The following is a 15814-nucleotide window of genomic DNA, read 5'->3' as shown; positions in this document are numbered from 1 at the left end:
AATTTTTGGACAATATTTTTTATGTTCCAAAATTATTATTGTAGATTTTTAGCATTTCGAGACCTTCTTATTCCCGTAATATCACCAAACACCCTACAAGTGAGTGGTTTATTTATGCCCTTTAGTATTAATAAACCGTCTCACTTCATTGAAATAGTAGCAACATCGAAAACTCTAGCCGCTAGAGGAATCTAGTGTTGCATATTGTCTTGGACATTCCTTTCAATGGCGGCAAATTGAATTTATTTAGTACTTGGTGGCGGCGGTGTTTTGCGCTTTCTAATTTGTATTTTGGTCAATATTGATTTAAAATATTCCAAAAAGTAGGTTCCGTGGTTCAGTTTACGAACAAAGAACAAAAATACTCCAAAGTGGTTTTTCCGGTTATAGCTGGTGAAATGATTTCGTTGAATTCTAACAAATAAAATGTTCTTGATTATGTAAAACAAGATTACACCATGAAAATATAATATAATGTCGCCACCCGGTTGGGCAGCGTTGTGAGGCGGGTAGAAGTAGGGGCTGTAGGAAAGGATTTATTAATGCTGGTCTTGAAGGAGGTGGAAAAACAGAATTTGTATGTGTTTTGAATTATCGAATATATTAAATATATTGATTGATATGTAATAAATACATTTGATTTATATTGTATACATTATATTATTAAATATATAGAAATCTCATTGTAAAATTTCTCTCAATTATATAAGTATTTTATTACCTTTTTAAATTATCTGAGAAAGTTAATAGCCGCTTTAATATTTTAATGAGCAAAAAAAGCAGTAAGACCGAATGTGGGTTATCTAATTTTTTCGATTTCTGTAATTTACTTATGTAAAATTTGCCAATTTAAACAAAATTAATGTATAAATTCACTTTCCATCTCTCCATATGAAAACCATTTGAAATGATGGCCTAGAACACCCATGAAAGATGAAAGCCAGAAACGTAAAAAAAAGATTATAATTTCGCATAAAATCCATTAAAATGTATTAGAGAAAACCAAGGCGCACAACTCATGCCACTAGGAGGCGCTAGTGTAGCATTTTACCATTAGAATGAATGGGAAACGTCAGAATTTGGAGGTATAATTAATATTAAAAGGTAATTGGTATCACTTGCGGCCGTTGTTACCATCTTTTCGATCAGTCGATTCAAATCAATCTGAGGCTCCGATCAAGTGGTTTATTCAGTAACGCTTGATTCGCCTGTTTCCAAACATCTGTATTGTTGATAATCTTAAGCCCACGTTCACAGACTATAAAATGACATCAAAGTAAAAACTTTCAATGTCAAATTAATATTGACGAGATAATACTCTACTTATTATTAATACACATAATTTGTTTTAGGTACTGTTATATGTAAACGGACATTTTATATTATTTAACACACGCATGTAAATATTTTAAAAATAAAGCCATTGCTTGACTTTTACTAAAGCAGTGAGAGTGCGAAAGTACATTAGTAAAATGGAGATTGGAGAGTGGGAATTAGGAGAGTGGTTTATTTGTGAGTACAAATTTGACGATTGACGTTTCTCCTCCGTGTGTCAACATGAAACTAAGCAACATGGACAAAATACAAACCAAAAAGTAGCAAGAACTTAACGCAGAATGAGAAAATGAATATTGTGGAATTTACAACATCATCCGGCATTCGAAACGGCATTTTTGACAATCGAAAAGGGCTAATGAAATCATTGTCATTCAATATTTGTCGGTCGCCACCTGTGTAACTCATTATTATCGTGGATTACGTTCGCCCATTTCGCTACATCTATCATAAATATTATCATTAATATCTTCATCTTCGCTGTCCATATCAATTCGATACTAAAAATGATAGTAAAATTGGCAACACGCAATATGAAAAATAGTGCGTGAACCAAATGATGTTCGACATTTGTCTGTCATTTTTTCACTCTGTTGACACTTTTTATAACTAAAAATCCAGTAATAATTTTAAACTTAATCCAGTTGTTTGGTTCCTCTAGCTTGATGAAGATCGTTGGGAAGAGCATTTGAGGACGGTTGAGCCAAAATTTCGGCTCAACAGTTGATCAGTAGGATTGGGAACGACGACAGTTGATGTTGTTGTAGCTGTACATTTTTTTCTCTAATTAAAATTTTTTGTATGAAGATTTTTCAGTTATTTGTTTTTGGGATGTTATGCCGTGTTGCGCTAAGTCCTTCTTTATCCAACGTTTCGGACAACGTTACAGTGTCCATCATCAGGGCAGATGTGTAATTGATAGTGGTGAAATGTGTGTAAAAGTACGTCTGTGCGATACCGTGTTGCCAGCTCATAGATTGCTAGTCGAGTTGCCTGTGGTTTTGATAGTATACAAAGTTGCCGGAGGGCCAGCCATGGGAAGGCACAATCGGAGAAGTCTGCTCCACGCGCCAACTTGCCAAGGGCCCAAGGAGCCAGGGTGCTGATAATACCTAACACCTAATACAGCGCCTTGAGGTTTTTTGAGGTTAGCACCGGGGGCCGTTTGGTTCAGGGCTGGCCCTGAAGTCGCCCCTTGGTTATAATATTCACTTTGCAAGGAAGAGGAGTGAAAGTATACATCTTGCCCTTGTAAATATTGTGTACTTGTGAGAACAAACAAGGACAAAATGATGAATTTACCTACTCAATGTGAATCACCCCTACTTCATTTACATTCTTCCATACGATACAATATGACCACATTTATGTATGTAGGTACAAAATATACATATGATAAAGCAGCATGATAAAACCATTTTATAGGTCTTGTAGTAGCTTGAATATATAGTAGAAACCGTTGATTCAAACCCCGATATTAAAAAATGCTCTATTTCGAAATATTTGCCAAAAAAGTACCAAAAATATTTTTTCCCGAAAAATGCATTTTTTTATTCGAAATGTGTTAATTCATAATTAGATATTCATTTCATGTAATTTAAAAAAATTCGATGTTTGCAAAAAAAAACATAAATGTTAATAAATTTGAATCTGACGAGACAGCAACGGCTAAAATATCGTTTTACGTGGTTATACATCGTCCTAATTCTTTTAAATATTTTGTAAATCTGAATCTGACAGACCACCCGCGCTGGTTAGGCTGCGATTTTTCAATTTATTGTGGAATATGTTGTATTTTTACGAACATTTGATTTAGGTATGCGAGTTTTACAAATTTACTTTAAATATCTGAATTTGATGGGTCGGCAGCTATGGTAATTGGTTACTAAAATTTGATTTACATAAGAATATTACTTCTAATACCTATCTGAATTTGAAGTGGCGGTCGAAGGACTCGATTTTCAGAGAATTTTTTTTCTTGAAATTTTGAAATCACAAGGTTCTGCTATAGCTAAAAAGTGAAAAAAGTAAATTGATTTGAATACATTTATTTAACAGCTAGATACATATTGTTACCATAATTTGCAAACAAATCTCATTATAATACAATGTGATTATTGGATGATCTCAATCCTTAAATAAATAGACCCATTAAAAAAGTTACAAAATTTGTTAAGCATAATACAGAGTAGTAATCATTATCACATATGCACTGAATCAAGAAGGCTAATTCGTGCTCCTTTAAAACATCCAGCCCGTTTCCAAACGGTGTCGCATTTGATAATATGATACACCGATACATTATACGATTTAATATTATTTTACAAAACATCCACATATTCATAATACTATTTATCAACTGATAAAATATTACCAATTAAAATGCAAATTATAATACCTCCTTGCACATTTATTGGTGCAAGTAATTTTAAATCAATTTTTTACAAACATTATTATCATAATATAATGAGCACATCCATTTGGCAAAATAAGGAGGACACAAAATAACACAAATCGAACAACTATTAATGACAGTGAAACATTCCATTATAATTAGGATTAGTTATCTAAAAAGACATACAAATTTTGCTTCAATGAAGGTCATCTAAACTTGCAGAAAAGAAAATTACAAATAATAATAATGGTACATACTGTTTTTCTAATAATATTACTGGTTAAGACAGTCGGAAGATTAAACATTTAGACACAAATATGAAATACATACAAAATTGCTGCAAATATAAACAATTCTTAGACATACAGTACAGGCAAATCATTTTAAGGAATGCATCTTTGAATGTATTTATTTATGCACACCGATAGTGGTTCAAAACAGTTTGGAACACCTGCCCAAAGACTCCTCTTCCGCAGCAGTCCTGTGATATAGTACAGCATTAGTCAAGCAAGAAACTCTTTATAATGATTCCACTGTACAGTTGTAACAATATTCATATTAGAGTAAGGAGGATGAATGCGGACAAGTTTTATTTTACATAGAATGCCGAGTGAACACCGCCAAAAGAAGGTCGAATATAAAAATTATATAAAATCTCAAGTTCATTTTTCTCTTACAAAGAATTCAGTCTGTTATCAGATTAAGTAATTTAAGGGGACTTCGTTGTTTGGGTTATCAACGAATGCCTGAACGCAAACATGCGACTTTGGGACTTCCACACACTACAGCTTCGTGGGGGAATCCATCACGATTGTGATTGTTTCATTATTGTCTTCTTCCTTGGCAGGAGCTCGACTGAAGGTCTCTCTGTTGATGGGTTTCAGCAGGTTGTCTTCCAGCTGCTCGGCCTCTCCGTCCAACACCAGACTTCCATGGAAGAATATGTTCCTCAGCATGGCCACCTTTGATAGAGGACGCTTGGGAATCTCACAGCCAGTTTCCACATCTCTGTCGGGAGAAGTATGGAAGGTTCCGGCCAGAGGCTTGTTGACTTCTACTTCATTGACGGGAGTTAACGGTGATTCGGGTGATTCAACCAATCCTGGTTCCGCCGATGTAGGTGTGGTGCATTGAACACTTCCGTCAGTATAGCTGGATGAAACCACAACTTTATCAGGGAGCAAAACTAACTTATTCTGTTTGGTTCTTAGATTTATAACTTTATCGGTCCTCTCGAGATATTTGGCAATTTCAGGCGGAGTCTTGCTGACCACGTCCTCTTCAAAAGAGGTGTACTGTTTATGGGCAGATTTCAAAGTGATTTTGGAAAGAGGACGTCTAGCTCCTGGCAGGGAAGATTGGCTGTTGCTCCTGTGCGAGTTGGGCGATTCGTGACTGTCTTCTGCATCATCTAAGTTCTCTTCAAATATGACGTTTCGGGCACCACTTCCGATGCTGGCTTTATCCAAGCTTTCGGACAGTTCCTCGGTGATGGAGCTTTTGCCGAAGCTCCGGAAGGAGCGGGAGCTGCAGATGCTATGCTTGTCTCCAAGAGTGTCTGGCAAGAAGTCGGCATTGCTGGAGGGGCCTATGATGGAGACATTGTCATCGAACCGGACGCGCTCCGATGCTCCGTCTTCTCCTACGGCTGAAGCTGAATATGACACAGTCTCTGACTGGTTTTGCTGAAACAAAAAATATTTTAAACATTAAAATATATGAAGACAATAAAAATAAAGAGCTCTGAGTTGTAATTAAATAATTTGTTTCGTTAGAATAAATAGCTTACTTTATAGTCACGGAGTGACCCGGCAAGAGCTCTGGTGGAAGCATCATCGGGAGGAATTGGCTCTGACAAGCTGGCTGCTTCGGACGATAGACTGAGCCTCAATGCAGACACAACGTCAGCAGTCACTTCCAGCCTGGGGAATGAAAATATCCGATTACGTTTCCACATTCATTACTTAAAATAAGACATTGCTAGGTGATAAACGGTTGATAATGAGAAAAAATTTTACAAACATGGAATATTTAGTTACAGAATTCTCTGATTGATCAGACTATAATTTGTGAAAAATACATGTTTTCTTCTTCTGATGGATTCACTCTCTCATCGGAGGTTGTCTAGAAATCAGAGAAATCTTCAAACTGCAGGCTGCAACCCCTAACAACTCACCGGAACTGTACTTATAACAGCAACGTAGGTTTCAAAGTCATAAGTGCTGCGTCTAACATACAGCGAGCTTTGATGATTTTACAGATTGGCATAGTGTTATAACGCTTCTGGACCTCACCAAACCATGGTACGTGCAGTGGAAAACTGTTTATTCAAATCATTTGTGGTTTTTATTTCAATGGGTGAAGCTACTTTCTCAGATAATCAGCAATATTGAATAGGAAGTAATGGCGAATACTAACCTATGATGCGCATTGAGTCTCTCGTGCAGCGGCAGAGGGATGGGAGAACGCCTGGCGCCCCCGCTGCCCCCCGGGGAGCCTGCGCCCCCGCCCAGCCCACTGGCCCCTCCGGAACTGGCGCCCAGGCCGTCGGGACTGCCTGTATCTGGAAAGAAATGAGGTAGATGATCGTAACATGTTAGGAAACTTTCACCCGAAGAAAAAATAAATAATAAACACACAGAACCTGATCTGGATTACACATCTGCCCAGATGATGGACACTACAATGCTGTCCGAAACGTTGGCTAAAGAAGGAGATAGCTCAACATGGCATAATATCCCAAAAACAAATCACTATAATACTTTTGGCCGTGAAAATCTCAAATCATACCAACACACAGGATGTCCCAAAAAAGTGTGTCAAGCGAAAGTCCAGAGGTAGAGCACCCCTAGGGGTACCCAAATCACCCCCCATGTATCTTCAGCGATTTTTTGTAGTTTTCGATTAATTTTTCGTATTTTTTGTGAATACTTGACCTTACAAGAGATTATTGGTTCGAGACATGAATTATTGAGATACATGATTGATTTTTTTTCTAATTAGGTGAATAGTATGTCTTGTAGACACAAAAAGAATTGTGGTATTGAATGCTCACCATTAGCCCTGGAGGGCAGTTCATCCTCATCGAAGTCGAAGCGCACCCCGCCACGGGGGCTGGTGGACACTCCGCAGCCCCCGGAGCGGCACAGTGACACGGGCACCACCCCGTACACGTAGAACAGAAGGATGGGCACTCCGATACCCACGGCCAGACCCGCCACAGCTGGGGCGGCGATGATCTACAGAAGAAGAAAAAAAGTAAATATTACTTCATTGTTATTTGATATGGCCATATCATATAATAATATGATCAGGGCCGTCCTCAAGCCAAACGGCAATATGTCAAAACTAGTGGACGCTTAGGTAGTTTTTTAATGTAATCAATAATATTCGGGTGATTTGTATGTTTGTGTAGCGCCGTTCTTGGGATAAATAATCTCAAGGGCGATGTGTTGTAAGGACTGTTATATATTATCAGCACATTTATGTAACAAATCGGCGCCAGAGCGGACTGTTCCAATTGCGCCCGCATAGGGCCGGCTCTTATGATAATGAGTCCGTGGCAAAATAGAACAGTGACAAAACAAAACATTGAAGAAAAATTATAAAATAAACTAAGTTATTATTTTATACACGAATAACGCATACGAGTAATGGCAAAGCGTAAAAAGATTTAATTTAGCGGTCTTCCACAAAAGCCACCAAATAAAGTAAAATTATTTAAAAAGATTTAGTTTAGCTGTCTTCCACGCCAGTGAACAAATAAGGTAAAATTATGAAAAGAGATTTAGTTTAGCTGTCTTCCACACCAGTGAACAAATAAGGTAAAATTATGAAAAGAGATTTAGTTTAGCTGTCTTCCACACCAGTGAACAAATAAGGTAAAATTATGAAAAGAGATTTAGTTTAGCTGTCTTCCACACCAGTGAACAAATAAGGTAAAATTATGAAAAGAGATTTAGTTTAGCTGTCTTCCACGCCAGTGAACAAATAAGGTAAAATTATGAAAAGAGATTTAGTTTAGCTGTCTTCCACGCCAGTGAACAAATAAGGTAAAATTATGAAAAGAGATTTAGTTTAGCTGTCTTCCACACCAGTGAACAAATAAGGTAAAATTATGAAAAGAGATTTAGTTTAGCTGTCTTCCACGCCAGTGAACAAATAAGGTAAAATTATGAAAAGAGATTTAGTTTAGCTGTCTTCCACGCCAGTGAACAAATAAGGTAAAATTATGAAAAGAGATTTAGTTTAGCTGTCTTCCACGCCAGTGAACAAATAAGGTAAAATTATGAAAAGAGATTTAGTTTAGCTGTCTTCCACACCAGTGAACAAATAAGGTAAAATTATGAAAAGAGATTTAGTTTAGCTGTCTTCCACGCCAGTGAACAAATAAGGTAAAATTATGAAAAGAGATTTAGTTTAGCTGTCTTCCACACCAGTGAACAAATAAGGTAAAATTATGAAAAGAGATTTAGTTTAGCTGTCTTCCACACCAGTGAACAAATAAGGTAAAATTATGAAAAGAGATTTAGTTTAGCTGTCTTCCACACCAGTGAACAAATAAGGTAAAATTATGAAAAGAGATTTAGTTTAGCTGTCTTCCACACCAGTGAACAAATAAGGTAAAATTATGAAAAGAGATTTAGTTTAGCTGTCTTCCACGCCAGTGAACAAATAAGGTAAAATTATGAAAAGAGATTTAGTTTAGCTGTCTTCCACATCAGCGACCAAATAATAAAAAGTGTAAAAAAAATATTACGAAACATAAAATTCAATTAAAGATCCTGAGAACTCGGAGGAAAATGGAAAAAAACGCAGATTTGCATATTGCATATTGATTTTTGTGTTACATATTCAAATCTATACTCACTAAATACTTTGCAGCATATTACTATTATGTTATTATTAACATTTGAATTCAGTCAAAAAATGTTGATGCCTACTTTATGCCAAGTATCGAAATTTAGTCATAAACTAAACTGCAAAAATTTTTTGACTAAAAATATGGGCGGCGTTTGTCCTATTTTTTATAGTGTAAAAAACATATCAAAGCTCCACAGCTTATGACAGAATGGCTGCGAGCATTAATGATGTAATTTTCATGACGCCAGAAATAAGGAAACCCTCATGAAGCCAGAAATAATGTAACTTTCATGACGCCAGAATTTTTTTGATTTTCATTACGCCAGAAATAATACAACTTTCATGACGCCAGAAATAATGTAAATTTCTTGACGCCAGAAATAATGTAACTTTCATGATGCCAGAAATAATGTAACTTTCATGGCGCCAGAAATAATATAAAATTCAACACGCCAGAAATAATGTAAAATTCAACACGCCAGAAATAATGTAACTTTGATGACGCCAAAAATAATGTAAATTTCAACATGCCAGAAATAATGTAACTTTCATGAAGCCAGAAATAATGAAACTTTCATGGCGCCAGAAATAATGTAACTTTCATGACGCCAGAAATAATCGTTCAATAGTTTTAGAAAACCGATTTTTTGAAAATACAATGTATTCTTCAACAATAATCTTCAATATTTCAAGACAATAATAATTTATTATTGACAGAACTGAGAAGTTTCTCTCTTTAAAAGTATCTAACAATAAGTTTCAGATAATAAAGTAGGCACTTAACGTAGGTCGCGACGAAATAAAGAGAACAAAGCCAGTCGAGCCTTTCGCCCAGTCAGCCTTAGGTATATCCTACAGTCCTACTTTCATCAATAACATCGCCCACACTAAATATTATTAGGGGAGGGGAAGTAGAAGGAGCTGCAGGAATACGGAATGTGAAATTGAAGAGAGAATGGAGAAACTGCTGTTCGGGAATCCCGCCCTCCCCTTCTGAAGACAAGACAAATGGAGTCGGTGGCGTGAATGAATAATGTACTTTAAAAAAATATATTTTGTCCTTTTCGAAAAGTGCGTCGCCAGGTTATGAGTACAACTAACTCAATTCGCGATGAAATAAAAAAAAATCGGGGACGCCCGAGGAGGACACTTTTTGTTCCGAGTCAGTGTATCAAATCCTGAATGGTAGATACTTTCAGTATCGCCCCGGTGAAGACCACAATTCAGAATATAAACAGCCAGGTAATGTCTCACCTTAATCTTCGCCATATCTTTTCCCTCCCCACTACCTTCAGTCTCACAACATACCCAAATTGGGAATGCTACTTGCTCAATGACTACAGACAGTTGGGAGTTTGAGAGCAGTTGGGACTCTTGTGATGCTGAGAGAATCTAAAACTCCGGAATAAGGTTAAATTATTCTAAATAAACCACAGAAATTTAATAAAAATATATATTCGTCAGCAAAAATAGCGCTGTAGAAATCATGATAATTATGTTTATAAGCACGCTCGAGACGATTTCCACAAAAATGGCTAGTATTAATAATAATAATAGTTGGATAATTTATAAAGCGCCATTTTTGTGAAAAATCACCAAAGGGCGCTGCATTATAATGAAAAGTATATTAGAAATTATATTATAACGTGAAATACGCAAGATAGTTGTCACATGCTTGCACAATTCCCGGAAGATAAACTTAATGTCAGCAAATTCCGTGATATTAGCAAGAGTACCTGCTTATCGACAGCCCATCAACGAGGATCATCAAGAGGGAAAACACATCCTTCTAAGAGGGCTTTTACTAGAAATTATGAAAGCACTCAGGGCGGATGTAATACCGCACCGCGACTTGAGAGAAAATACAAAAAAATATTTCAAAAACGACGTGATAAATGATACCAGTTTTCAGGATTCAGCGAAGCAGAACGCAGACTTAAATTTTATTTCAAAATTTACTACAATGGCGGTAGGCGGTTAGTTTTCTAAATGTGTGAAGTTGAAGGTGAATTATGGTTTTGTAGGGTTATTTGTTGAAAAAAATTAAGATAAATTAGTAGAAATATAATTAGATATGCAGTCAAATAATATATAAAGGATTTCAATAACTTTTGACATATTCCACTAGTTTAAAAAAACTGTATTATACACGAATCTTTCTTCAATCTGTAGTATGTTTAACATTGAATTAAAATCTTAATAAATATAAGTATGTATATGGTATTATCATTATCGTAATTTTAGGTTGCTTTTTAATGTTATGGTACCCATACTGATGTTGGTGTAATTTTAAGTAAGAAAAGAACCTACTTGGGGTGAAATAACTTTAAATAGTATGTAATTGAAACGATTATTATTTTAACCATAAAAATATTCAATGCTTTTAATATCAAGAAATTTCCCAAAGTAAAAACACAACACCCAAAAATTTCCATCGAATCAATCATAACAATCTAAAATCCCGTGAAATACAAACTCAAAACCCAAAATACCAAGAATTATTTCACTTCAACAGTCCCGCGAGAGTTCACATCACAATACATTAAAAACACTACAGTTCGAACATCAACACCAACAATTTCTAAAGACTCTCGAAAATCTATCAAAACTCAATAATCGTACTTAAAAATATAAAGTGCTCTAATCCCCACGGTTTAAATCTCGTCACGCAAAATCCCAGAAAGCTCACGCCGGCGAAATTAGCTAAATCTCGTCACCCGAATTCCCGACACGAGAAAATCCCGAATGTCGAATAGGCCAGAAAAAACATACAATTTACAAAAAATCTTCGCGAATTATACCCGTCAATTCTAATTTGTCGAACTTCGGGGTCGTTACATAAACTGGGAGGCTGTCCGAAACATTGGGAAAGAAGAAAAAAGACTAACAGAGAGAGAAAAGCCCCGGGTAAAAACAGATTGATTGGTTAAGTTAGTTACATTATCATTATGTATCTTACTAGAAGTTCCTTAAAAAGAAAAACAATTAATGATTTTGGTTGGTTGTTTGTTACGATTACTGTGCCTTCGATTTAATGTTGGCAGTAAAGTGGTTTAATACGAATACGTGATTTAATATTATGATGGTATCAGTGGTGTTCGAGTAGACATTTTGAATTCGTAGGTTGCGAGATCAATTTGTTTAAATAATTTTACTTAATTATATCCATGTTTTAAGTTTAATAAACTACAACATTATAGAATTTGATATTATGTCACATTATTGTTATGTTATCATTTAGGTACCTAAACGGTTTTAAACAAAATAATTTATAAAAAATCTATTTTGATAAAACTAGCCAAATTTTAAAGCCTGTGATTTTCGCATTGTTGTTTTGCGTAATGTCCTTGCTGCCTAGTCAAAAGTACACATTTTTTATAATTTAAAACTCTCGTTTTTTCGTTGTTTGTATCTTGTCCTTTGTTCAATTTCCATTAATTTGTATATTTATAGGAAAGAAAAACCATTTCTTCTCTTACTTTTGTAAGAATATTGCAAAGAACCCGCCTACATTATTAACTGTAGTTAAACTTCAGTATCTCTTTATCTTGGATTTATAAACTTAAACATGCTTTTGATTCTTATACGTTATCAAATTGAATAGTATCTCAAAATATACATAATTCGTATTTAAAGCATTAATACATTCAATTTATTGGAATAACTTTTGAAGGTCATACCGATCAATAAAATATTTAATCAATAAAGAAGAAAATATTCATAAATCTAAATGAAACGTGAAAAAGAACAAGATACAGAAAATTAAAAAAAAAATAACTGTCGAAATTGGGGATCGAATCCAGGACAACGAAATTATCTAGGTTACAAATATATATATATATATATTTTTTTTTTGGCATTATTTTTTATTTTTAATAATAAGTTTACATGGTACATAATTCATTTTACATCTTGGGTTTTTTTACTACTCTTCCATTGAAAGCATTTGCTTGTGTATGGAAGGGGAGTGTACATAAATGTTGTTGTTAGTTAGTACTTAGATAATTCATTGTACATAAATGTATGTTTGCTGTAGTATTTTTTTTTATAGTAGTGAAGGATAATATATTAATATAATAAATTTTAATAAAGAAATAAAGTTATGGAAAACTAAGGATATTTGTGAGATTAATTAAGTGACAGTGGTTTTTTTTTCAGAATATTTTTAAAGTGTCTCTTGACAGAGAGCAGTATTTGGGTTTTATCATTAATGCTTCTGATTTCTTCTGGTAGACGATTGAAAAAAGTTCTTCCCTGGTAAGTATAATGATGTTGTGCAAAAGACGTATTTAGTTTTGGGCATAGAAAAACATGTCTAAGTCGCGTTCTGTTTTCATTTAAAAATTGATATTTATCTTTTTCTTTTATAATTTGGATTAATGAGTTTTTAATATATAGGTCTTTAAATGTAGGTACTTGAAATTCTTCAAACAGGCGTTCTGTTTGGTAGTCAAAGGATTTTTTTAATATAATTTTAATAATTGTTCTTTGTATAATTTCAATTGGAAGAAGGTTACATTTATACGCGGATCCCCAACTAATAATAGCGTATTGTAAAGTGGATTGAACTAAGGCATAGTAAATTAAATATAGATTTTTTATCGACAGAAAGTTTCTAATTCTTAAAAATATATATATTAATTTTCTAGTTTTTTTTACTACTTGACATATTTGTTCCTTCCATTTCAGATTTTTATCAATAATTACTCCTAGATATTTAATTTCATTTGTTGTTTTTAGTACTGTACAGTTTGATTTGCAATAGTTTTGGCTGTGAATTTTAGTATTATTATGTATGACAATGTTAAAATTTTTAGGAGTATCATTTGTATGGATTGCAAATGGAATTACAAATGTCTTTTCATTATTAAGTGACAGTAAATTAGTGTCGAAAAAATTCTTGAGCGTGTTGATGTCTTCTGTGGCCTTTAATTCTACTTTTTCCCAAGTCTTATCACTTATTATTAATACTGTATCATCGGCGTATGACGTGATTTGACCATGTAAAGGTTGAAAAAAAATATCGTTTACATATATAGTAAATAGAATTGGTCCAAGCACTGTACCTTGGGGGATTCCAAAGCTTGTAATCTCTTGATCACTTTTAACACGATTGATTTTTACCACTTGAGGACGGTTTTTTAAGTAGTCGGTGATCCATTTAATCACGTTGCCTTTTATGCCGATATTATTCAATTTTTTTAATAGCATCTCATGGGATATGCTATCGAATGCCTTTCTAAGGTCAATAAATATACCCGCACATTTTTTACCTTTATCTAATGATTCGTGAATGTATGAAGTTACGTTAGCAATAGCATCTTGTGTGCTGAGTGATTTTATAAAGCCAAACTGGTTTTTGTGTAATATTTTATTATTATCTAGAAAATTTACCAATTGTTTTTTTACTATTTTTTCAAAGATCTTTCCTATATTAGAAATTAGACATATTGGGCGATAGTTCGTTGCTTGATGTGGATCTCCAGATTTGTAAATAGGTGAGATTATTGTGGTTTTGTAGTTCATTGGAAAAATTCCATTTGTTAAACTTAAGTTTATTAAATGAGTGATAGGTTTTATTATGTGAGGTTTCATAGTTTTTAACATGTGTGTCGTAATAGAATCAAAACCGGGAGACGAACCTCCTTTCATATTTTCTATTATTTTCGAGATTTCACATTCTGTTGTTGTTTCAAACATTGAAAGTATATTATGTTTCTGTATATTTTTATTTTTATGGTTTTCTTGGTTTGAAGGCTTATGGATATTTTTCGCAAGATTTTTCCCAACATTTGCAAAGAAGGAATTAAGTATGTTTGCACATTGTTTAGGCTGTATATTGGCATCTATAATTTTTTTATCATGTTCAATGTACTTAATGTTTTGTGTTTTTTTTGTATTTTCTATGGCGAAATTAACAGTTTTCCACATTTGTTTATGGTTATTTTCTGAAGATAATATTTTATTTTTAAAATACTCTTCCTTACTTTTTTTAATATAAGATGTTAATTTATTTTTATATTTTTTATAGAAAATATATGCTTTTTCATCTTGGGGATTTTTTAAAGTTATTTTGTAAAGTTTTTCTTTATTTCTGATAGATATAATAAGCCCTTTGGTAATCCAAGGCTTTAAACATCTTAATTTTGATTTTATGTGTGTTGTTATCTCAGTTGTAGAATTTTTAATGTGTTGTGACATAATATTTTCGAAGTTAGTCGAACAAATTTCAGTATCATCACTGTTTAAAACATTATTCCAACCCTCCTTTTTTAATTTTTCAGAGAGAATAGTCATATCTATTGTTGATTTTTTGGTTATTAAATTATGTTTTTTATGTTTAATATTATTATTATACAGAAGTAAGCATGAGTGATGATCAGTTATGTTAGTTTTCCAAACAATTGATTTTATTTTGTGAAGATCTTTAATGTTTACATTTGTCCAAATGTGGTCTAAACAAGATGGAGTATGTTCTTTTATTTCCCTAGTATTTTTATTTATGCAAGATATAAAATTTTGTTCAGTCATACAATTGATGTATTCATTTTTGTTATTATTTTCTATTTTTTCATTAATATTAACGTTAAAATCTCCTACGACGAAGCAAAGTTTATTTTTTAATTTTAATAATATGTATTTGAGGTCATTAATAAATGTAATAATATTCGAGCCATGCGTTCTATAGATAGCTATTAGATGGTATATTGATTTGCCGAGTTTGAAATGTACTTCGATGCAGTTTACTAAGTGTATTGGATGTTCTATTATGTTAACAATACTAAATTTATTGCTTGCAAATATTATTATTCCCGAATTTTTATTGATGTCTAATTTGGTAGAAATATAGTATATGCGGGCAGAACTTTGTAATCTTGCAAAGATAGCAGCCAAAAGATATAGGAATTATTTGAGAATATTAGATATATTAAATATTATTTAAAATGAGATCGACAGAAATTTCCGAAAATAATCGGGTATCTCGGCCACCTTCGACCGGTCGGTGGTCGAGTTGACATCGCGCTTGGGTCCCACTCAGGCGTAGTGTGTTCAATTCCTCGGCTGGCTAAGTCCTCCATCACAACACAAGCAACATTTTCAGCTTACTGTGGTGGTAGTAGGAGATTTTCAAATATTGTCAGGTTATTCGTAACCCGGGAATATTTGTCTTTCTTTAAAAAAAAAAAAATATATATATATAAATAAAAAGGGTAGTGGTTA

At 33.7% G+C, this 15814-nt stretch overlaps 1 protein-coding gene across 1 annotated transcript in view; it reads right to left on the bottom strand.

Annotated features, from left to right (window-relative positions):
* Window positions 1–3394: 3394 nt before the first annotated feature.
* LOC149418036 (E3 ubiquitin-protein ligase RNF19A-like) overlaps window positions 3395–15814 on the bottom strand; it is a 125053-nt gene continuing 112633 nt past the window's right edge. The window contains exons 8-11 of the mRNA XM_089639291.1: window positions 6786–6969; window positions 6149–6293; window positions 5520–5652; window positions 3395–5415 (exon numbers count right to left, since the gene is read on the bottom strand). Coding sequence (XP_089495417.1) covers window positions 4513–5415; window positions 5520–5652; window positions 6149–6293; window positions 6786–6969 — 1365 coding nt within the window. The 3' untranslated portion in view covers window positions 3395–4512. The remainder of the gene's footprint in view (window positions 5416–5519; window positions 5653–6148; window positions 6294–6785; window positions 6970–15814) is intronic.

The sequence above is a fragment of the Hesperophylax consimilis genome, chromosome 14, assembly GCF_061612785.1.
Source record: "Hesperophylax consimilis isolate HC1 chromosome 14, BYU_Hcon_1.0, whole genome shotgun sequence".
Classification (NCBI taxonomy): domain Eukaryota; kingdom Metazoa; phylum Arthropoda; class Insecta; order Trichoptera; family Limnephilidae; genus Hesperophylax; species Hesperophylax consimilis.
This window is presented reverse-complemented; position numbering and strand designations above follow the sequence as displayed.